The 24,043-nt window shown below is 43.2% G+C and overlaps 2 protein-coding genes across 2 annotated transcripts in view; one reads left to right on the top strand and one right to left on the bottom strand.

The window, feature by feature from the left end:
* Positions 1-535: 535 nt before the first annotated feature.
* On the top strand, positions 536-17,234 carry srebf1 (sterol regulatory element binding transcription factor 1). Its single transcript, XM_086289091.1, has 19 exons — positions 536-899; positions 3,756-4,301; positions 5,608-5,783; positions 5,900-6,037; positions 6,148-6,366; positions 6,498-6,612; positions 6,872-7,029; positions 9,421-9,637; positions 9,754-9,938; positions 10,106-10,367; positions 10,603-10,769; positions 11,021-11,189; positions 11,317-11,425; positions 11,672-11,781; positions 12,614-12,746; positions 12,893-13,058; positions 13,853-14,068; positions 14,700-14,811; positions 15,555-17,234. Exons 1-19 carry the CDS (start codon positions 794-796, stop codon positions 15,773-15,775), a joined length of 3,525 nt encoding a protein of 1,174 aa, XP_086145217.1. The 5' UTR covers positions 536-793; the 3' UTR covers positions 15,776-17,234.
* Positions 17,235-20,163: 2,929 nt separating this feature from the next.
* The window catches only part of rai1 (retinoic acid induced 1), a 52,640-nt gene continuing 48,760 nt past the window's right edge, over positions 20,164-24,043 (bottom strand). Inside the window, exons 3-5 of the mRNA XM_086289090.1 lie at positions 23,905-23,998; positions 22,811-22,860; positions 20,164-20,305 (exon numbers count right to left, since the gene is read on the bottom strand). Coding sequence (XP_086145216.1) covers positions 20,297-20,305; positions 22,811-22,860; positions 23,905-23,998 — 153 coding nt within the window. The 3' untranslated portion in view covers positions 20,164-20,296. The remainder of the gene's footprint in view (positions 20,306-22,810; positions 22,861-23,904; positions 23,999-24,043) is intronic.

Here is a 24,043-nt window from a genome sequence, read left to right as displayed (position 1 = left end):
TTCTGAGCTTCTCATTGGACGGTTTTACTGGTTCTACAGGAGGAGTCGCTAATTCGAGTCAAACAAGCTTGGCTGTCGCTAAGCGCACGCCCCACACGATTATAATTGGCTATTGGTGGCAAGCCCACAATAAACATGTCCATGCTGTATACAAAGAGAAAAAAATATATTTATTTATAATCAATATTATAAAAGATATTCAGAACTGTATTAAGCTGCTCTGGAATCATAACTTAACTCGTTTATGCTGTAGTTAGCTTTTTTTACATACCCATCAAATGTAACCATATAAATATTTTCTAGCCACGGCATCACTTCTTCGATTACTGTAATTATTTGTTGTTTTTTGTACATTATCTGATTTTTGTGTATAAATTGTGTTAGATCGTGGCCGTATACTGCACATGCCCTCACTCATTTACTCAAACAATCAAAACAAGCCTGAGAAACAGGGACGTGGGAATCTAGTTCAAAGGAGGGTGATTGGCTGGGGCAACTGTCAATCATCATCGGTTGGATGGGTTTCTCTTGCTACCGCTGTAAGCAAGTTAGTAGTGAATGAGCGTCGGTGTTTGGCTTGGTTTGACAAGTTTCCCAGGATGATGATGGGGCTAGTTGTGAGCAGTTAGTTGACACAAAAGTTACAAAAATAAGAAAAGTTGCAGCTCGCTTTGCGCATGTGACGAAAGGACAGGGATCTTGGTCCTTTTGTCAAATGTAAGGACTCAGAAGTTTCCGATTTCGCCGACAGTCAGTCAAGTCTACACTGGAAAGCCCAGACACGACAGTAAAGATGAACAGCCTGTCTTTTGACGATCATTCGTTGGATAATCTGGATCCAACACTGTCGCTTAACGACCCCAGTGATATTGACACGGCCCTCCTAAGCGACATTGATGGTAAGAAAATATAATGGTTGCTGCTGGCTTAAAACAGTTGCTAAAACCGGTAACACCGTACGTGTTATCATTCCTTTTCGTATCTTTAAGTGTTCTGCATGTAATAATCACACTAACAACATCACTTACAACGACATTCGATACAAAGACATCTTTTAAATAAAAGCTTTTAAAAGCTGAGAGCTAGCTTTCATCATCCACTGTTAGCTACATGCTAACTATCAGTGAGCAAGTATATGGAGGCTAGCCGGAAGTGATATTTGGGATGTTTTGTTAGTAATTTATAACGATGATTCTTGCAATATCAGAAGTCGTCTGTGTGTCTTACTGTTCAATAGAAAAATAGAAGCGCATTTCATGAGGCGAATATGTGACACTAACGTACAGCTAGCTTCGTGTGCGCCCCGCCCCCAGCGTGCTCCATAGACCGGGGTTACTGTCGTTCATTCCTCTCTTTTTGGGTTCACAGAGCCTCACTTGACCGATTTGACAAATATTTATGTATTTATGTATGCCAAATTAATCGGTTGAAAACTAATCTAGCCATATGCTCTGTGGACGACTTTATTTGTTTTCTTGCGAATATAGTGCTATCCACGTGCCCGTTTTTGCAAAAAACAAACAGCATATATAGTATGATTCATATATAAAATTCGTGCAACAATTTAAGCCTTCAATCGAAATCACAAGAGTATTTCGAGTATTGTTAAGATTTGGAGTTTTCTGTCAGTCTTCTTAAATTGGCCAGTATGTGTTTTGTGATAGGGGGCGACGTGTAAATAAGATAACACGCACTGCGTAAACAGTGTTCATACCCTGCGGCCGTGCTCTCCATCTCTCTGACTTTGACCGACAGTAACCCTCTGTGACACTGCTCGATGGTAACCTCACACTCATTGCCACAGGCAGCTCTCCCTCTCTTTTCCTGTCTTGGGCTGATCGGCATAGCAAGTCTCCGAGATGCGCTCTGATTGGCCAAGAGCGATCACCTCATACACAACACTGCTTCACAAATCCAGGCTGCTCGTTTTTTTTCTTTTTTTATACTGCAGTCACAACATGAACTCAGAATCACTTAACAGAGAAATTAAACGCGGTCAACTGTCCTTGTAAAAAATGCTGTGAAAATTATTTCAGTGTCTTATGTCTTTCAAGAGCACACTGCTTCCTAGAATAAAAAATGATTAGTGAACACGTGCCATCTCACTTTTTTCCATGTAAAGTTTTTTTTTTGTCAGTTTTAAATCTTTGTAATTAGCAAATCTTCTGGAAAAGATACATATTAAAATGTTTTATATCTTTTAGATCATGCTAATGAAAACCTACAAGTCCATATGTGCACGAGCACAAATTAAGATTAATAACTCATTAATAATATACCACTTGGATTCTTGGACCTACAGCTGCACGCACATGATGAATGGCTTGATAAACTTAAAGTGTGAAATGTACTGTATACCTGTACCTGGTATTTCTTGCTGTGTTTTCTAACGCAACAAGAGGCAGTCTTTCTTGTAAAGTGTGTTTTTTAAACTGCGTAAGACACCCCATCTCCTGCTGGGATATTTTAAAGTAGTTTTCTAGTAATTCTTTGAGTGTTAATGGAAAATGTGATGAAACAAAACAAAATTTAGTTTTTAGCAATTTTAAACTGCTGTAGTCATAAGTACATGTGATGTACTACATTTACAGTCATGTGAAAAGAATGGACTCTATAAAAGCAGAAGTTTTTCTGGTTCGCAGTACATGGGTTTGTGGAAGTCCCAAATTCACCTCACGGTCAGAGAAACCTCAAAAAAACACATGAGCTACATAATCTACAGCATATTAAATTTTAACATTAATGACAGTAAAGTTGGAAAGAGACTGAACACAAATATGGGTTGAAGTTTAAAAAGCACATGCAGGAGCAAAGTTGCAGCTAAACAAACCAGAACAGTTTTAGAGCAATAATTCATAATGCACAACATCACACAGCATATCTGTATAAACACCTAATATCAACTGTTAAGCATAACGATGGAATGGTGATGACTTGGGGGTTGTGTTTGGAACAACCTGCATTGATTGAGTTGACATAAACTCCTCTGTATTTCAAAGTATTCTAGAGTTAAGTGTGAGGCCATCTGTCCGATGCTTGGCCGAAATTGTGTCATGCAACAGGACAATGCTCCCAAGCACAGCAGCAAATGTACAAGATAGTGGCTGAAAAAGGAAACAGTCAAGGTCTTGCAGTGACCCAGTTGAGGTCCAGACATCAACGCGGTAAGAAAATGCCGCGGGGAGACTTTAAAAGAGCTGTGCATGAACGAATGCCTGCAAAGGTCTGAACGAAACTTTTTTTACAGGACTGCATAAAGCCCCTTTAAAACCTTCTTTTTAATGCAACTTTGTTTGTTGCCATTTAGCTTTTTTTTTTTTTTTTTTTTTTTTTTTTTTAAACCCAATACCAAAACACGCTTCAAGGTGATGCTCCTTTCTATTTGAGCATCACATTGGCCTTATCCATTTTTATGCATTCCCACTCTACACTGCAATTATATATTAATAATAATACTTAGATATATGATAACTTGCGTTTTTATTTTCTTTAGCATGACTGAAATTGTTGCCAGTGATGTTTGATCATAAACAGTCACAGCACATGTGGGTTGATTAATTGGTAATTAAAGTGCAGTTTGCTACTGAAATGGATAGTACGGTAATTCAATCTCTAAACAAGTTTTCTCGAGAAATTTACAGTTCCTATAGATTTGATCTTGGTCCATATTTAATTGTTTAAAGCTGGCAAATTGCTATAAATTTTCTACTTGAACAATAACATTCACAGTGGCTGTGATTTGTCTTCCTGTTTAGACATGCTCCAGCTCATCAGCAACCAGGACATGGAGTTTGGAGGACTCTTTGATGCCCCTCCATACACCACGGCTCCTCCCATACAAGAGATTCATGGTTTGACTCAGACCATCACCTCAGCTTCCCCCCCAACCACCACTACCACACCTCCATCTTCATCTTCCATCCTAAGCAGTAACCCCCATCTGGATGCACTGCTGGGCCCTCCTATTACTCGTAGCTCGTCCAGCCCAGACAAAGCCTTCCAGCCTCCCACCTTCCAGCAGTCTCCCCTGGCCCAGGTACCCAGCTCCACCCAGAGGCAGCAGCCGTCCTCCCCACAACAAGCTCAAAGCATCAGACAGACCCAAGTGGAGCAACCCCAACCAGTTCTCAGCCCGTCTGCTCCTTCCCAGGCAGCTTCACCTAATGGCTCCCCAGGACCAAACCCAGCATTCAGCTTAACGCCTCAGGCACTCTTCACCTCTCCTGCACCCCAGACTCCACCACAGACACAGACACAGCCTCAGGCCCGGACCAACTACAGCAGCCCAAACAGCTACACAGGTAAGCCCTCTCTGATGGTGATGATTGAGTCATAGATTATGTGCGAGTTAGATGGTAGGGGGTATCAAACTGTGCTTTAAAAATAAAACCTTTAAGGGAAAGGATGAAAATAAAACTGTGATGTTATTGTAGTGTGTTTCTTCACATAGAGACAAGTTCCTTGACTTTGCATGTCTGATGTTGGATCTTTCTAATCCAGTTCTGTCTGCATCGTTGACCAGCAAGCTTCCTGCTGTCTTTAGCTTTTTACAACTTTCATTAACCTGGCTTAACCAGTTTATTTTGTTCTGTAATTTACAGTTAAAGTTCAAGGTTTTTGAACCTTTTTTTGCGCAGTGAAAATGACAAACCTCTTGTGTCAGGTATTCAGTGAGGGGGAAAAAATGGGTTATTAAGGAAAATGTTAATATCTCATTTTTGTCAATTGTGATTTGATTAAAATATGTGATGCTAACCTTTCAGTCGTTAGACTTCTTTTCAACAATACATGCACTGCTGTTTTACCGACTTTTCAAATACAAACAAATGGAATCTCATAGAGATACATAACCTCATTTACCAGCGTTATTTTTCTCTAAAGGAAAAAAAGGGGAGAATGACAAATTGTCATCTGTGAAGGAAAAAAACTCCAAGTGTTTATTTATATTTCTGTTAAATGCTGAGGATGTTTTTAGTGGCTCACATAAAGCACATTTGTGTTAACCATGGAATCTAGCAGCTGATGCCCAGTGCCCTGCAAGTTTGCTGTTCACGTGCATCGCATTTATCAGGACACTAGGTCATTTAACCTCGCATGATTTCTAATTAATGTCGTAATCTCATAGACTTTGGTCAGCTGCGTAAGAGTTTGCAAGTGAAATGAAATTTATGTGTGTGGACAAGACGTGGAACATTGGTGGGTACACAGTAGACAGTCCACTGCATGTGCATATCTTTATCCATATCTCTTAAAGCTTGGTGGAGATAAGCGAAAGTAGCGGCCATATCATTTGGAGAGTATCGCATTTATAATGAGTCCATAGTTCACCTTTTGCCTACAAAGTCTTAAAACTAATGCAGTTTTGATGAAATTAAGAGTTCAGGTGTTTTTTACTTTTAAAGCTGGCGGTTCTTTTGGAAGCTTAAATGTTGAAATGGGTAGTGTGCTACTACACCGTTAAATGATCACGGAAATTTTAACACAAACCATCAAATACTTAACATATAAAAATGTTACTTTCAAGTTGGAATTGCTCGGATTTTACTTCAAATTTTACCTGTGTGATTTAAGTCTTTTTGGCATCAATGTGTTGTTGTTTTTTTCTAGCTGGCAGTCCCAGCAGTGTGAGCACTCCTGCCACCAGTTTGTCATCCTCACCGCCGAGCATTCAGCCAGTGGCCATTCAGGCTCAGCTCCAAGGGCTGACAACTGCATCTCCTCTCCTGACCACGTCAACAAGCCCTCCGGTTCAAACTGTCGCAGCCCACGTACAGCAAGTACCTGTAAGTGTGTGAAGGTGTTCTCTGAGCGAGCCTGGATGGACTTAAAAACGAATGCACTGCAGTCCTCGTTTACGTAAATGAATTTTCGGTGCATCTATCTGCCCTGGTGTCCTCAGGTGTTGCTTCAGCCCCAGTTCATCAAAGCCGAGAGTCTACTGCTGACCACTTTGAAGCCTGACCCCTGCATGGTCACTACTGTAGCTTCTCCCACGTCCCTGGCCACCACCACCCCAGCACAGAGCACTTCGCTGCAGGTAGATGCACAATATGAACTCAAACCTAATACTGAAGTCACACAGTGCACCGCTGTCGAGTTTACACCCACGCTGTTAACCCTGGCACTTACATCATCCTGTTTTCTCAGGCATTCATGGGTGGGGGTACTTTCCTGACTACAGTGCCTGTCATGGTGGATGCTGAAAAGCTTCCCATCAACCGCATCGCTATCAGTGGTAAGCCGGCTGGCCAGCCACACAAAGGGGAGAAGCGCACCGCCCACAACGCTATTGAGAAGCGGTACCGCTCCTCCATCAATGACAAAATCATGGAGCTGAAAGACTTGGTGGCTGGCACTGATGCTAAAGTAAGAAGCACGTATTTACAAGCATCCCACGCTTTTTATGCCATATTCTTTTTTTCTTTTTTTGTCCAGTTGTCTTTTTCATGAACAGCAGAGGTCTAATAATTCGGTTGGTCTTTTTCTTTCATTTCTAGCTCAATAAATCTGCAGTACTGAGGAAAGCCATCGACTACATCCGTTACCTGCAGCAGACTAACCAGAAGCTCAAACAAGAGAACATGACTCTTAAAATGGCAGCCCAGAAAAACAGTATGTGCTTAAAATGCTCTTTTCTTTATTCGTCAACAGCCTCTTGGGATTTTATTTCAATTTCTTGAAAGTCAATCATTCCGGTAACCTTTAACAACAATGACTGCTGATTTTTTTTTTTTTTTTTTTTTAATCCTGAAAAGACAAATATAAAATGAAATGAAGTGTATTGTAGGGTTTTCTTTTCTTTTGTACCCTTGATTGACCCTCTAACTACTCCCTTCATCATCTTTTTTTTTTTTAAACCCCTTTTCTACAGAGTCTCTTAAGGACCTGGTTGCCATGGAGGTGGATGGACAGGCTGATGTGAAGAGCGAGCTGCCCACCCCGCCAGCCTCTGACGTGGGTTCCCCAACTTCCTTCTCTCACTGTGGCAGTGACTCAGAACCTGACAGTCCAATGGGAGAGGACACAAAGGTATGCAGAGCTCATTTAAACTAAACATTTGAGATGAGGGTTCGGGATAGAGATGCAAGGACAGATGGTTTGTTCCCATTAGGTTTGCGTTTGAATGAAAGTTAGGACTCTGTAAAATATATATTTGAAAAAATCTGAATTTGCAAATCATTCAAATCCTGCATTGACATGAAAATGATGCGAAGAAAACATTTCAAATTTTGAAAGTTTTCTTTCTTATTTTGAATTCGAGGCCAGCAAAAGCAAAGCGTTTAAAGACAAATGTAGATACACCGGCATGTTTCCCGCTGGTTTGCGTCACCTTTAAGCAGGCGCAAGGGAACCGTGGAGAACAGTTGCTGTAGTTCTGAAAGCACAATCTTTTTCTGTGCTTGCTTGATATAGGATTTCAGCTGCTCAGCAGTCTGAACATTTGGCACATTGTGAAAGGAAAAACACAACAACGGACGCTCTGTGGGTGACAGCCCTGTCAGAATGCAGGCAGGTCAGTTTAGCTGCCAGACTCTCTGCAGATGGATGCATGCAATTTGGTAGTGTGCTGGCAAAGTGGCCAAGCCCTTCATTAAAAAAAAAAAAAGACATTGTCTTGATAGTAGCATATGTTAGTGTTAATGGTGCCTTTTATAAGATGGGCAGCAGCTGTGAATAAATGTTTAGAATAGGTTTTTTTATGGATGCAGGGACACCAGCACAGCACTGGTTAGTGGACTCATTTGAGCCCATGCGGTGAATTGATGGGTTGGGAATGAAAATTAAGATACATTAAATTGTTGGAAGTATTTGTCCACACAGTTCTTCACACTGTGATGAATCCCCAACAGTTTTTTTTCCCATAGACTGCTTTAATGATTTGCATATTCTCAAAATAGAAAATGAGATATGGCTAACTGAAACTAGATAAAACCTGTTTTTGCTGTGCTTTGTTTATTCCTTTATGCATATGGTGCCATCTGTATGGGATTTCTTTTGTTTATTGGAACAACAAGCCTTGGTTACCTTTCACATTTGAATAGATACAGATACCTGTACCTGGGCTTTGGTACTGTTTTTTGGTATTTTACTCATTGTGACATAATAAATCCAAGATTTCTCTTACAAAAATAAGTCCAAACTTCTCACTTGAAACATTTTGTTATTTAATGCTTTGGTCGCTGTCTGGCAGTGAACACCGGGTTCGGACAGTCTCGGTCGTTGTGTCCTTGGGCAAGACACTTCACCTACCGCCTACTGGTGTTGGCCAGAGGGGCCGATGGCGCGACATGGCAGCCTCGCTTCTGTCAGTCTGCCCCAGGGCAGCTGTGGCTACAACTGTAGCTGCCTCCACCAGTGTGTGAATGTGAGAGTGAATGAATAGTGGTATTGTAAAGCACTTTAAGGGCCCCGAAAAGCGCTATATAAATGCAATCCATTATTATCATTATTATTATTATAACACATTTAATATTAATTCTAAGCTATAATTAGTTGCGATTATCTACCAATGCTTTGGATATACAATCTCACATGACGTGTATGTTTGCCGTAAACAGCACGCGAGTTAAAATTTCAAACAACACAGTGAAAAAAGTCCTGTTTTTTTTTTTGCGTGCAGCGTGTCCGACTTACTAATTAATTACCTGACGAAGATTTTTCATCATCGTCATCATCCATTGGTTCACACTCTTGTACACTGGTGACAGATGTGCTAAATTAAGCTGCAGTGATTGTGAATTTGGCTTTCGGGCTATCAGATCTGGTGCATTCTTCGAGCTGTGTTTTGTGTTTGACCAGGTGTTTCCTCAGATTAGATGCATTGCCGTTTCCAGCTTTGCATTTTGCACTACAAACGTGGGAGAGAACATTGTCTGTGCCGAGCTCTGAAAGTGTGAGCTCGCCTGAGTCTGTTTTTGGCTCGTCACACCGCCATTGCCTTGCGTGTGTGCTTGCCGGAGTGACGTCACGGCAGGAGTGACGTCACACGAACTCGGCCTATTTCTTCCTTTAACCCAAATGTGCTCTGGTGATAAAATTTGGCATCAGCTGATTTTTGTGAATTGGAGTTTGGTCGGTGCCATGGTGACGGCTTAAAGCACCTCACCTTGCTAAACTTCCTTCACAGGCGCTCCCATGAACAATCTAGGAAACTGTTGCCAACAGAAACCTTGACCACACTGCAACTGTCAGTCTTAATAGACACAAAAAAAATACAAACGTGATTCTTTTGGCTGCGAAAAAATTCTCCATGAACACCCATGATGCTTGACAGCTTGTGTACAGCGCTCAACTATTAATCAACCACTATAACACCTCAAAAATGTAATTACTCATACTTTTTGTCAGATTGATGTTGCTGCCTGAATTAATAAACTGAATAATCACAAATGTGTCCTTCTGGATTCTCTCGTGTGTCAGCCAAATATAGGCACGCCGGACCAGTCGACAGCAGGTGGCAGTGCCGTTGGCATGTTGGACCGTTCCCGTATGGTGTTGTGCGCCTTTACCTTTCTCTTTCTCTCCCTCAACCCTTTGGCTGCTCTGTTCTGTTCATCGGGTAGCAGCTCATCTGGAAATACTGAAGCTGTAAGCACCCATCACGCGGGCAGGACCGTCCTGGGTGTGGATGTCGCAGGTACAGAGTGGGGAAAATGCTGGGAGGGAGACAGATGGCAGTGATTCAAATTTCACATAATTAGCTCTCAATAAATAGATTTTCTTTGCAGTTAAATGACTCTGTGTTGTTTATAGCTGACTCATGGGGCTGGATGGATTGGATGCTCCCGACTATACTGGTGTGGTTACTGAACGGTATTCTGGTATCAGGAGTTCTAATACGGCTGTTGGTGTATGGAGAACCTGTAACCAGACCACATTCTGGATCATCCGTCTTGTTCTGGAGGCATCGCAAACAGGCTGACCTGGACCTGGCAAGAGTATGCTTCTTTTTTTCTTTTCAACGTGTGCCCAATTGACAAAGTGTACTGATCCACAAGGAGGAATTTGACCATATTTAAATCAGAAATCCTTCTGAACTCTCACAGAATCTATAAAGTGGCTCTTCGTCTGTTTTCTCTCACTATTTATCTTTTACACTTCACAGGGAGATTTTGCTCAAGCCAGTCACAACCTGTGGACTTGTCTGAAGGCTCTCGGTCGCCCCTTACCCACCTCCCAGTTGGACTTGGCCTGCGCAGCGCTCTGGTCTTTGCTAAGATTCTGCCTCCAGCGTCTATGGGTTGGCCGCTGGCTAGCTGCCAGGGCAGGAGGGCTGCGATCTGATCGCCCCCTGCAGGAGGATGCCTGCAAAAGCAGCCGTGATGCCGCCCTGGTTTACCACCGCTTGCACCAGCTTCACATGACAGGTTGGTCACCATAAGAGTCCTGCTTTTAGATCAGATCAGTGTGACACGCTGGACATTAGGAGGTGAATTGTCATTCATTTCAAAGCGACTCAGCAACATTTGAAGTAAGGTTTAAAAAGCATTGCAGTCTTTGCTGTGCAAAAAGATTCTGTCTAAAGATAAATTCCAGTTTAAATAATTTTTGTGAATATTTAAAAAAAAAATTTGTTTTCTTGTCTTCGATCTGTGCCTGCAGGTAAACTGAATGGCAGCCACCTCTCAGCAGTGCACATGTCTTTAAGTGCAGTGAACCTTGCAGAGTGTTCTGGCTCATGCCTGCCTGTGGCCTCGCTGGCTGAGATCTATGTTTCTGCGGCTCTACGAGTCAAAGCCAGTTTGCCGAGGGTTCTGCATTTCACCTCTGTGAGTCCCTGTTGTTTGCACAAGCATGCTCAGTCATTTATAAGCAGTGTTTTTACCCCGACTCTGTTTCTTTTGTGCTCACGTGATGTAACAACAACCAGTTTTGAGTTGACATTCTGTTTAATTTATCTTTCATGGTTAATAAACATTCACTGAGGTGATTAAAGATCCTGCGATCTGTCCTAACGTGTAATATTTTAAACTACACCGAACCAAAACCTTTTTTTTTTTTTTTTTCCTTCTTTTGACAGCGTGTGTTCCTGAGCAGTGCTCGTCAAGCTTGCCTATCTTCCAGCGGCAGTGTCCCCCCAGCCATGCAGTGGCTTTGTCACCCACTAGGTCACCGCTTCTTCGTGGATGGGGACTGGGCTATTCGCAGCACCCCTAAAGAAAGCATCTACAGCCAAGCTGGCAACACTGGTCAGTGAAAGCAAAAGTTTGCACTCAGTCTATAACTGTGTTTTTACAATACCTAATTTGGAATCCTCTTGCCTACAATATGCAGGCACATTCTGATGTTTATATTTGTTATTGGTTTCCCTTGCAGTGGATCCTCTGGCTCAGGTGACTCAGGCATTTAGAGAACACCTCCTGGAAAAGGCTCTGTACTGTGTGGCCCAGCCTCGCGGAGAGAAAAATACAAGTCCGGGAGACGGGTGAGAAATCAAGACGGGCTTTCATATAATCGATTCTTGTAACTTTTGGTTCGTTTGCTTTTCTTGGCAACAAGTTACGGTTTACTTCTCATAGAGTCGCCAACATACAAAGAAAGGAATGAGGATAATAAACGCAGAATTAAATTTGGCATTTAAAAAGAAAACCCTTTTGTAGGTATGTTTTATTTTAACGATTTGTGGGGCAAAATAACCATTCAGTGTGTGTGCGTGTGTGTGTGTCCTCAGCGAGTATGCCGATGCCCTGGAATATCTCCAGCTGTTGATTAATGCTTCAGATGCGGCTGGTGCCACCTCACAGTCCTTTGCTATTGGGTCCAACATGGCAACTGTCACAGGTATGGCTATGGAAACTGTCGTTTCTGTTTGCGGTCTCATTTGTATTGAAAAGTAATCTTTGACAGTGTATCTTCAGCGCTAAAAACATTAGCGATCACTAATGGTACCGACTTTTTAATCTGGTTAAAATTTGCTTTTAGAAAAATCAGAACTTGCCTCTAAATGTTTCTGTTGCTTAAGTACATCAAGCAGTTACACTGTCTAGATGCGTACTCCTTACTTCACTGCTACTTATCTTTTTTGCAATAATTGCATTAGCCTTCTCTGCACACTGCTCTTTCTTTACTGCGCGTGCAGAATAAGAAGCTGTGTGACAAAGTTCATTTTTACACTACAGAGATCAAGTAGCTTGATTTCCCTTTGACTTCCATCCTCCCACCGCTTTCCTTTGTCCTTACTGATCACTGATCTGAGCGAGAGAGAGCTAGGTGAAAGGGAGGCATTCGCTAGATTGCTTCATCTATCTTCAGCACTGTCAAATTGGTGATCACCTTGAGAGGAAGGAGGGAGCGGGAGGGATGAGAGACTGTGCAGGGATTTTAATAGGAGACTTTTCTTGGCAGAGCCTCAGGTTACTCGCTACATGTTTTAGAAGTCTGTGTGTGTTGCCCTGTGTTAAATGGAGTACTTTTTCCTTGTGAGGGAGTCGTCAAAATCCTCCAGGGTAGAAACAGATTGATTCAGAGGTCAAAATGCAGACAGCAGCTGTCTGCACGGGTGCACCGCCATGCATGCTAAATGTGAAAGTGGACACTCTGGGATTTAAATATCTGCATGTTTGTTTCTTTCTGAGGGTGTCTCAGCTTTGACTGTTTTTCCTCTAATATCCAGGCTGTGACCCTCATTCTAAGTGGTGGTCCTCAATCACTGTGGTGATCATCAACTGGCTCCAAGGAGATGATGCCGCAGCAGAGAGACTGTATCCGACGGTTGAGCACCTGCCCCGCAGTCTGCAGAACGCAGAGTAAGTTAGACGTATAAAGATGTGAATTTGGAACTTTGCCCTGCAAATGCCAGGCTAAGGACACACACCCACCCACCCTCTAACACTTACACCACTTTAACCTGTGTCCTTTGTCTGTTGCCCGCCCACCACTCTCTTTCTATCAGGAGTCTTCTGCCCAAAGCCTGTCTGAACACATTCAGGGCAGTGCGAGCTCTGCTGTCCAAGCCAGAAAACTGCCAATTGAGTCTGAGCTACAGTGACAAGGCCAGCGCCCTGCTCCGAGACAGCCTCAACCTGGGACCACACTGTCATAGCTCCAGTTTAGACAAGGTACGCACAAAGAAAGGCACAATCTCTTCCAGATTTGTGCACGTAAGTGATGTTTATTACACCTAGGAGGGACATTTCATTAAGGTGGCAACATCTGCACGAGGGGAAAAAAATGCACAAGAATACTTAAAGTGTCGGGAATAGTTACATAGTTATAAAGTGATTAAACGATGCACGCACACAGACACGTGCACCTTTGTCACAGTACAAAGCGACACACTTCACCAGACAGCGAATCCCTCGCAGCATCTCCACTCTGCGATGCTGCAGTGTCCTACCCTCTGGCACTCAGCAGATGGTGATGCTGGTGGATAGGTAGCTCACAGCGGTGTATGTGCATGGCCAGAGCTGCAGTGCATTGTAGTTGCATTGCATGTGTGTCTCAGCTGAGTGCAATGTACCTGCAGTGCAACACAGAGCTGGGCCACTCACAGCAGAACACACACTCGCGTAGGAGAGGTGGAAAATGTCCTTTAGCGTCGATTAGAGATGCATAACATAACGAAAAGTGACTGTTTTAATAATAGCAGCTGAAACTATTTGTAGATTAACATCCTGAGCAAAATGTGATGGATATTACTTATTTTTATAAACTGGAAGCGGTGTTGTATGACAAACATGCAAACATTTTTTTAGTCTAATTCTTGGTGTTTTTCAAAACATGACATATTCATCATACTTCAGTATCCAGTTCTGAGGTCAGTGGAGACTGGGGCTTTTTTTCTCCCTTTTCTTTTCATTTTTGTTTTTAAGTTGAGAATATTTGAGCACTAAAGCTAATTATTTCTCGCTAGGTTGTCCAGTTGCTGTTGTGCGATCTGCTGCTGGTTATGAGGACAAATGTCTGGCGTCTGCAGCAACAAGGGGCCACTCCCACGGGACAAGGCTCAGCGGGGACCAGCGGCCCTGCGGGCATTCAGCAGGCCTCTCCACCAGAGCTCGTGGGCTTTCAGCAAGACCTCAGCTCGCTACGCAAATTGGCACAGAGTTTCAGACCTGCGATGCGAAGAGTATGTAAAACCTTGTCACCACATTCTGTCTTTTAAGTTTTCTCTTTTGGTTTATCAAAGCTCTGTGCTGGGCCTAATATGAGGGAAGAGTTTGTGCTAAATCTGAAGTTTGTCTCAACTGAAAACTATTTCAGTAGTTGCATACAAAGACACTGGATCTGAGTGCAGCATGCTATCCAAACCAAAACATGCTAAGATGAATCTTAAGATGCTCTTTAATGAAAGTGTAAAACACAAATCTGCTGCATATGTATCGTGAATGAGTGAATTAAAAAGAATAGAATTTCTTCACTTAATAAAGGCACAGAGCAGCACATTGGAAATGGATACAAATATAATCCAGTGCACGTATTTGCAGGCAGTGCAGGGTATATATAGTTCTCTGTGAGGTTGGGAGGTGTTACAGCACACACATGCACGCGCGCACACACACACACACACACACACACACACACACACACACACACACACACACACCCTGAGGCAAGCGTTTAGCAGCATTGTTCACAAGACTTCAAAGTCTCTCAGAGGTAGAGCCGAGCATTATGTGTGAGTCATCATCACTCGCTGTCGTCCCTCCTCCTCCTCCTCTTCTCTCACCTCTCTCTCTTTGCACTCCATCCCTTTCCAGTTGTTTCTCCATGAAGCTACGGCCAGGCTGATGGCGGGGGCCAGTCCCACCCGCACACATCAGCTTCTGGATCGCTCACTGCGGCGCAGAGCAACACCCGGAGCCAAGACAGGTAGGTGTGTGTGTGTGTGTGTGTGTGTGTGTACAATATTACTGTGGATTTGATATTTCATTCAGTCTGCACTGGTGATTCTGTTTTAATAACTCCTGTTGATATTTTTAATTTGGTGAAGTAACAGAGAAAGCTCTGAATATTTATGTCACTCAGTCCTTATCTAATCCGTCTGCTTTGAAAATGTATTTCTTTATTAAGTCTAGTCAAAAAAGGGCCAGCATTTAATAAGTGCAGCTTCTACATTCTGTGGATGTGATGCTTTTTCTTGACTTATTTTTTTATTAAACTAAGTATATATCTGTTTGAGACATTCGGAGATCCTCCTGAATTGCTAGAAAACAATTTCTTTACATTATTTTCTAAGGTTCTTTAGAATACTTGATAAATGGATAAACAGGTGAAATCCAATATATTTTAATATATTTTACACTAAAAGCAATCTATGGATTGTTAGACTCAATTACTTTAGTTTTTTTTTTTTTTAGTATTTGCTTTATTTACCATTCATTTAGCTTGTTTTGTGGCAGACAGAGAAGCTGGGACATGCTGTTGATTTGTCATTGTGTTTATAAGTGATGGTGGGAGGCTTTTTGGAGAAGGGCAGGCCATTTCAGTTTTCGTTATAAATCAGATCAGTGATTAAACTCTGTTTGGCTGTTGCTGGTTAACGACATCAAAAAGATCACCCGAAATTCCACAGTAACTAACTGTTTTTGTTTTTGTGTGTTGTGTGTGTGCAGAGGAGTGTGAGATGCGGCCTGGCCAGCGGGAGCAGGCGGAGGCTGTGATGCTGGCGTGCCGCTACCTTCCTCCGTCCTTTCTTTCGGCTCCGGGCCAAAGGGTGGGCATGCTGGCCGACGCTGCCCGCACCCTGGAGAAGCTGGGAGACAAGAGGACCCTCCACGACTGCCAGCAAATGATCATAAAACTGGGCAGCGGCACCACTGTCACCAACAGCTAGAGGGGGGTGGGTGCTGAGAGACACGCATGGACGTTGTGTACATATATATATATAAACATCTGTAACATATAAAGTCACACAGACAGAAGACAAAACCATACAGTCTCTCTTTGGTGAGCAGCTATCGAACAGATTTGTACAGATTCATATCAAACTGGATTTTCTTCATGCGTTGTCCCTCCCATCACCCCAGTCAAACAACAAAACACTTGTCGAGTTCGCACTCTTGTTGCTGCGGATTATTTAAAAAAACGATTTTCCTCTTGTCAAAATAAAAAAATAAAAAGGATCCCTTGGTGAGAATGTGTTGCAGTGCCACAGTTTGCCCACAAAGAGGAGCTGTCGTGTCCTAATGGAAACTGGAGAGGGTGAGAAGTATGAAAGAGGTTTTTGCCCTGCGTTTACTGGCGTATCCCCACTCGCCCCACTTTTCTTTCGTTCTTTTTTTTCCCGATTAGCGGAGAGCTTAGTGGGCTGGAGTGGCGGGCTGCTCTGATTGGTTGCAGAATGAATCTGTGTTTTTGTGGGAGAAAAACGAGAACTTGTATTGGTCTGAGCGCGTGGGCTTGTGTGGTGGGAAAGCACTAAACCGTAACTATCGAGGTAAATAAAAATAAAAAATAAAAAAACACAACAACAACAAAAAAAATCATGCCTCACAAGCTGAGCCCCGTTTCTCTATCTGCACTAAGCCTGTGAGGCTGATTTCAGTGAGATAAGTAATATTATGGCTTTATGAGGTTATTTTCATAGAGGTCGCGTTTTGTTTGTTTTTTCCTTCTTGTTTTGCTGTGTACATATTTTAATATGTATTTATAATCTTATGATCTTTGATCAAGCAGTATTTTGCATAAGAAGAGTGATTTAATGCCTGTTTTTCCTTTTTTAATCTTGCTTTATTTTGCAGTTTTAAACTAGGCGCCGCATATCTTGTGCGGTATCAGGTTAGCGTTGCATACCCATGCGACTGTCGTAGGCACTGGCTAGTTGTAAATCAACAGCTCAAGCTAAACATGAGCTGTTGGTACAACTTTTTGTAGTTTGTACAACTACAAAAAGTTGCGTATGTCATGCAGAAGGTTTTGAAATAATTAACTTTTTTTCCTTTTGTTCCAAAGAAAACCTGTGACAAATCTTTTCTTTATTTGTAGCTGTAATGTTACTTTTTCTTTCAATTATTGGTTTCTTTCCTAGAGAAAGCACCATGTTTTAATTTTTAAGAGGATTGTTTTGGGGGGGTTTTTAACAAATTTTTTGACATGTCCCAGGACCAGTATATTTTTTTTATCGCATGTGACTAATGTGAAAGACTGAAAAACATGGGATTAAGATGACAGTGATGCAACCATGTCTGAAGGTAATGTTGATGTAGACCTTTCAATGACATGCTTTCATCTCTTCTATGTTCTTCATCTATTCCTTTTCGTCATGTAAATATTAAAATATTTTGTAAAGAAGAAATGAGCGTTTCCTGTGGTATTTGAAACAACTGGGTAATACGGGTTGAAAAATGATCAATAATTAAAAGTCTTACACTAACCTGAGATGATGTCTGCATTGTGTCTGGCTGAAATTCTAACTCAGATATGGACTAATGTCAGCAAAGGCTCCATTTTTCGGGTTGAGTTTCACGCAGGATTCCCTTCCTGACATAACCCCAAAGGGGACTTGTGTCTCCAGCTGGAATCGAACCAGTGACCTTAAGCTTGCCAATAAATGTGTTGGAACACGTCATTAGGTGCACCTTCCTAATACTGGGTTAGAACCCCGTTTATTACTTTGTGGCGAATTCAACAAAGTTCCTCTGAGATTTTGGTACATATTGGTGCGATAGCATCACGCAGCTGCTGTAGATTTGTCGAAACATTCGGATACAGTGAACTCGTCATGTTCAAGCAGCCAGGTTCATATGATTTGAGCTTTGTGACACAGTATGTTATCTTGCTGGAAGGACCCATCAGAGTTGGTACACTGTGGTCATAAAGGGCTGGATATGGTCAGCGACAACACTCAGGTAGGCTTTGGTGTTTAAACAATGCTTGGTTGCTGGTAAGGAGCCCAAAGTGTGCCACAAAAATCTCCCCCACACAATTCATGCTGTTTTTGCCTACCAACCAAATGTCATGACAGAAATTGAGATCCATCAGACCAGGCATCTGTCGTCCAATTTAGGTGACCCGTGAGAACTGTAGCCTCAGTTTCCTGTTCTTAGCTGACAGGAGTGGCAGCCAGTGTGGTCTTCTGCTGCTGTAGCCCATCTCCTTCAAGTTTTGACGTGTTGTGCAGTCAGAGACGCTCTTCTGCATAACTTAGTTGTAAGAAGGAGTGATTTGAGTTAGTGTTGCCATCCTATAACTCCTCTGACCCGCAGCGTCAAGAAGACCTTTTCTGGTGTTTAAACCTTCTGTTTGTGAGAGGCAGCCAATCAGAACAAAGTTGACTTAATTATTGTTTCAGTGAGAGGTTGAGATGATGTTTTGAAATGTGACTGATGCAAAGCTACTCTAGCAGAGTCCAAGAACAAATGTATGGAGCTGAAGATGAGCATTATGGGTCCTGTTAATTATAATAAATAGCAGAATGTTTCTGTATGATTTCTTATCATGTTAAGGATTAACTGTATTAAAATATGGCTTTTTAAGCATTGTCATTATTCCTCTTTCTAATTTGTGCCCTTGAGTGGCCACTCTGCACAGAACCACAATTTACATGTCTTACTGTCAGTGCGTGTTGAGTGAAGACAAAAAGAGCAGGCATTGGTCATAGCAGCATTGAAAGGTGCTGGTATATTTAACATTGGCGTTACAAAAAACATTTCAAACAGAGTGATGCTGTGTCATCAAGTCCAAACAAATAGACATGAAAATCAATAAACGGCATGCTCCCACTTAAGACCAGTGACATTCCCAAAAAAGGTTTTGTTTTTTTTTCATCAATGGATTCTTTTAATAACATTTTATAAGCAATAACATATTCCATTTTATAGAAAATAAACATCTCTAGGAAATACTATACACAATTATATTAGTACATCACATTTTACATTTAAACAGCATCAAATACCTATATACACCATTAAATAATGAGCTTCATAAAAGAGAAAGTTTGGTGTGGCATTTTTGCACTTTCTTTTATGCCCTAATACTTAAATATGTCTCCTTTTGAAAATGACCGGTACTTTAACTGACGCCCCGCACGGGGCATTGTTATATAGCATGGCGGAGTGAAAAGAGGCTACATTTTTCGATACACAAACAGATGGGTGTGTGTGTGTTTCATGACATCAGGACTGAATGCACGTCTTTCCTCGCGGCTGTGGTGTGCGAAATAATCTCGAAATGTTGTTAACAGGTAATACTTCTTGAACTGTACATAGATATGAAGTGGATGGACTGACTCCCGGTGGGTCCTCTGAGCCCTCGTCTGCAGCTTGTCGAGTGATGATGGTGGTGTCTGCTGTACATACTGACTGTGCGCACAGTTGAAGTAAACTCTTAAACAGAGTTCATATTTTTTTTCTCATTTTCATATATTTATATATATATTTTTTAATTTCTGAATAGCACAAAGCCGGACATATACCAAGGGTGACGCAATGATGTTTAGCCATAATGCACATCAAAATACAGCTCCCGAGATAAGAGCCGTATATTAAAATACTGCGTCCATTTTTTTTCCTCAACTCTTCAGTATCAGAATATTTCGAGCCTGTGAAGCACATCATCATCATCATCATCATCACCATCATCTTGTACGGTTTCCTCATCCTCACCTGTTTTATTTTGTCTCTTGTTTTAAACACAAACGCGCACATTGAGATACATCCAGTGGTTGGCTGCTGTTTTTTTCTTTTCTTTTTTTTTTTTTTTTGACGCGTGACATCTTGAGTTAGAGAAGCAATTCTTCATACTCCCACAGACACATATGCACAAACACACTGATGGTGTGCTTGGAGAATGACAATTCTATGGTTATCACATACAAACACATGCGCGCACTCTCACACACACACATACACACGCACATATGCACCTCTTGGCCCACAGACAAGGTGGCCAGAGGGATGTCCCTGTCCAATCAGTGTCCGCCGAGTGTCTGAATATGATAGCAACCCATCCGAAGGCAGAACACACACATGCGTTCCTCGCTCTGCATTTCAAACAGGTCCCCATGTGCACTGGCCTTAGGCGCGCAGTCTCTAAAGCGCAGCCTACCCTCCTGTTAAACAGTGTCACTGCCTTCTGCCTTGCAGTCAGGGGCTCAGTTGAGAAAGCACATTTCTAGGGCGGCTTCAAGGAGCAGCTGTTCTCTGCAGAGCTGTTTTTCCACTGTTTGTATTGCTCCTAGCTCCACTTCAGCGCTGCCTTTTAACCCTCGCCCAGCCGCGCTGGCTGGCGTGCCTGTTCGTCATCAGTCGTCACCGTGTCTTTAGGAATAGGGAGTGGATTTTGCCTCGCTGGATCGGTGTTGTCTGGCGGAGAGGTGATGGTGTTGGCGATGAAAGTGATACACAGGAATATCTTACAGGTCCTGTGAAGGAAGTGCACAGATGTAAACACAAAGTCAAAAACACAATTGGGATACAAATGTGTGAGGTGTGCCAGAAGTTTTCCTTCCTCGCCCAGAACTCTTGAGCTCTTTTCTCATCATTTCCTGTGACTTGTGAGGCTTTTTTGTGCTCGAATTTAAGCACCTAAATTCTTAAAAGCTGCAGTAAATGTGCAGACAGGTAAACTGCAAGCGTAGGCGTCTTCTGTGCAGATGTTGGTATAATACAATGCTGAAAGGGATTCTGTGCAGATTTGCAGAGTGAAGGCATTAAAGCAAGCTGGCTCTGGTGTGCTGGAGTGGGGAGATGGATGCAGCTGACCAGTGAACCAGCTCGCCTATGAAAGACGCAGCAGGAACACCTCTAAATTGTGCTGGTGTGGTGGTTGAGCACTTTCTTTCCCCCTTCTACTCTTCTGCATCCCCTGATATCTCTTCCACTGTCTCTCTCTCTCTTTCTCTCTCTCTGAACTGCCAGCTGCCCATCCTTATGCCCTGGATTCAGACCAGCAGCATTGCTCTCTCTGTTTTATCTTTCTACTTTCAATCCTTCTACTTCCCCCCTTCTCCTCCCTCCTTAAAGCCTACCTCTCACTCCTTTTTTTGCTTTTTCCTCTCTGGTACAACTCATTTTCCTTCACACCTTCAGTCCCGCTTGTTTTCTCCCCACCTCTCTATCACAGAGTGTCGCTCCCTTTGCTGCTCGTCTCTCTTGTTGCCCTCTTTTTCTCCTTCTATCTCCGTCTCTTTCAGCCTGCCACTCTCTGATGTAACTGCCCCCATTCGTCTTTTGTTCCCACTCAGTTGCAGCACAAAACGCTCTGTTTTTCTCTCTGCCTGTCTGTCTGTCTTGCGTTCGCTATGAGTATATGTGTGCGAGCTTCCAGGCAACCTGTTAATGAACCTGCGTGGACTCTCACAGTGTGTGTCCGTTAGCACTGGACAATCCACAGCTGCAGGCAGTGCGTTTGTGTGCATTTTTTCCCCCTCAGCCCTGAAAGCAAGTGAACGCAGGCGAAAGGGAGAATTTCTTAGGGGGACCCATGGGTGGGGTGGTTGTGTGCTTGTGTCTGTATGTGTGCGTACGTGTGTCTCTGCTCTTCCCTTTGATTAAGCCGCTCGGCGTAAATTGGCACGGCACAGACCCCCCCCACACACACATGCAGACCTTCAGATCCCTCAGCTGATGACAGCTCTGCCTCAGCCTGCTAACAACAATCTATCCCTCTCTGACTCGCTCTCCTTTTCTCTCCGTTTCTCACACGCTATTTCTGCTGCTTAGACGTGGGAGTTGAGGTGAAGAGAGGAGTGGAGAAGATGACAAAGAACGAGGGAGAATGGGATGAGGAAAGATGAAGGGAGGACGGCTGAAAACGGAAAAGGGAGCTCGCAGGAGATGAGAGGTGAACAGAGTGAGAGACTGGAGGGGGGGGGAGAGAGCTGGAACAGCAGGGTAGCAGTGAAGCAAAATAAGGGGAGCGGAGGGGGGGAAAAAGGAGGAAGGGAGAGAAATAATGAGAGAAAGGAGAGCAAGAGAGAGGGAAACGGTGGAGAGAGCATGTGGGGAAGATAGCAGGCAGTGATGGTGGGTGGGGTGTTTTGATCAGCAGCCAGCTTTTCATCCCTGTCAGTCTGCACAGAGGAGAACAGGAAAGGAAGAGGAAAAGAGGAAAGGAGGGAGGGAGGGAGAGATGCAGAGCGGGGAGGGAGGATGGGAGGCTACTGCCACTGCTGCCTCAATGCACCGCTGCTCCCTGCTGAATGTCAGCATCTCTAGCACCCCCTCCCCCTCCACACTCCCTCCCTCATTTGACCTTCCTCCTTTTGCCATGCAAACGCATCGCCACCAGATGGCGTCTGCCCTACAAGGAAGAACTGGACGTGGAGGAGACCATTCGAATGAACTCGGAGAACAGTGACCCTGCAAATGCAGCAGTTTGAAGTCACAGTAGCAGGCGATGGTAATAAAATGAAGGGCGCTCGTTGATATGGTGATTTTAACTCGCCGAGGTACACTGGGTACACGTTGAATCGGTAGGAAGAGTCTTCATGTGGCAAAGAGAAAAAGGTACTTTATGCCAGTCTACAATGAACATCAGCTGTGTTTTTTCTTTGTTTTTCTCTGCTTTACAGGAACTGACGGTTGTGTTTCCTGTTCAGCACCATATCATCTGTTCAGCCAAGGTGCTGCTGTTTGTTATAGAAATGTGTGAATTCAATTTTTTTTATCCCTGTGCTGAGGAGGTGGATAAAGAGAGGGGCAGGGGATGGTGGGGGGGTGTTGCTGGCGGCGTTGGTGTTAGGATCGGAATGGAAAGGGAGGCCAGGTGAGGAGAAAGAAAAACTGAACTTGTGTGCTTAGGCATATGTGTAAACACTGATATCTGATGTTGCCTGTGAAATGCTGGGGAACTGTTAAACTAACTGTTAAAGCAGGACGAAGTAATAAAGCATGCTTTCACTAGTTTAGTGGGTTTTTTTCCTTACCTCGTGTTTAGGACATTTGATGGAGAAGTCATCCTCGTGGAATGTGCAGCCTGTGCAGAAAGAGAAAAAGCAAAGAACAACAGAATGAGGTGTGAAATCTCAGATTCACATTTTACTTTGAATAAAAAACATACCAGGAGGCTAATCCTGACAACAACAACAACAACAACAAAACAAACCCACAGCTCTCCTCAAAAAGCACAAATGAATGGAAAAAAAACTGAGCTAAATAAAAGAGCGATGCAAGCGAGGGAGAGCATCAGAGGAAAGAGGAAGACTGAGTGGATACGTTGCAATGCAGACAGGCAGGCAGGCAGTCAGATATGGCTGGTGCACTCAGCGGGATTAAAAAAGGGCCTCGCTCTGCTCCCTGTGCTGGCTCGGCAGACGTGGCAGACCGTTTAATCCTCGCACTGTACTTCCTTGGCATGAGATAATATAAGGGGGAAACCATGTTACACATATGCTGGCACACGGACACTCTCTTGTATTAACAGCAACCACACACGAGCGCTGATGGAAATGCACGTTGGCCAAGTTGTTATAAGGTGTGCATGGCAGTGTTCTGGCAAGCATTTGGAAAGGAAGGCACGAACATGCAGACACACACATGCACGCTCAGCCTCCAGACAGCAGCAGCGTGGATGGATGGAGCCACAGGGGCTGTGGTCAATAATACACACACACATACATGCAAGCTCAGCCTCCTCCCTCTATCTCTTCGCTTTCTCCTTTTTGCACACTCCAGGGTTCCACTTTCCTCTCATCATTCCCTGTATTCAAAGCTCCCTTCTTCATTCCCTCTCTCTTTTCCTCTTCTGCTCTGCCCTAACACTCTCAGACATCTCTTCTCGCACTCAATAATGCTACTCCTTGATGCATTTCCCCCCCTCTCACTCTCATTTAACCACAACCACTTCCCCTGCACTCTCTTTTCATTTTTCCCACCTATTTTTCTGCAATTGTTCCCTCCCAATTGGCCTCTCATCATTCACATTCCCAATTTCCCTCCTCATTTCTCCCTTCTCTTCTTAGCTTTTTCTTGTCTTTTTATCCCCCTGTTGCTCCCTCCCTCTCTCGCTGTGGTCTCTTACCTATCTCTTTGGCGCAGACATAGTGGTATTTATGAGAGCAGCCTCTCCAACAGCAGCTGAGGGACGCCCCCACAATCTGGCACTTGTAGCAGCTCTGGGGTTAGTAAGACAGATGGACATATGGATCAAGACCAGTAAA

Source organism: Aulonocara sp. 'chitande type north' Nkhata Bay, linkage group LG4, assembly GCF_057382095.1.
Source record: "Aulonocara sp. 'chitande type north' Nkhata Bay isolate Kocher_YH1m ecotype deep benthic linkage group LG4, A_spYH_male_GT1.1, whole genome shotgun sequence".
Lineage (NCBI taxonomy): Eukaryota > Metazoa > Chordata > Actinopteri > Cichliformes > Cichlidae > Aulonocara > Aulonocara sp. 'chitande type north' Nkhata Bay.
Note: the sequence above shows the minus strand (reverse complement) of the source record. Positions and strands in the feature narration are given on the sequence as shown.

Excerpts from the sequence above, each read along its gene's own strand:
- srebf1 (XM_086289091.1), top strand. The coding sequence starts at position 794 with ATGAACAGCCTGTCTTTTGACGATCATTCGTTGGATAATCTGGATCCA. Across the intron at positions 5,784-5,899 it reads CCCACGTACAGCAAGTACCT|GTGTTGCTTCAGCCCCAGTT; the intron begins GTAAGTGTGTGA and ends TGGTGTCCTCAG. Across the intron at positions 6,613-6,871 it reads AATGGCAGCCCAGAAAAACA|AGTCTCTTAAGGACCTGGTT; the intron begins GTATGTGCTTAA and ends CCTTTTCTACAG.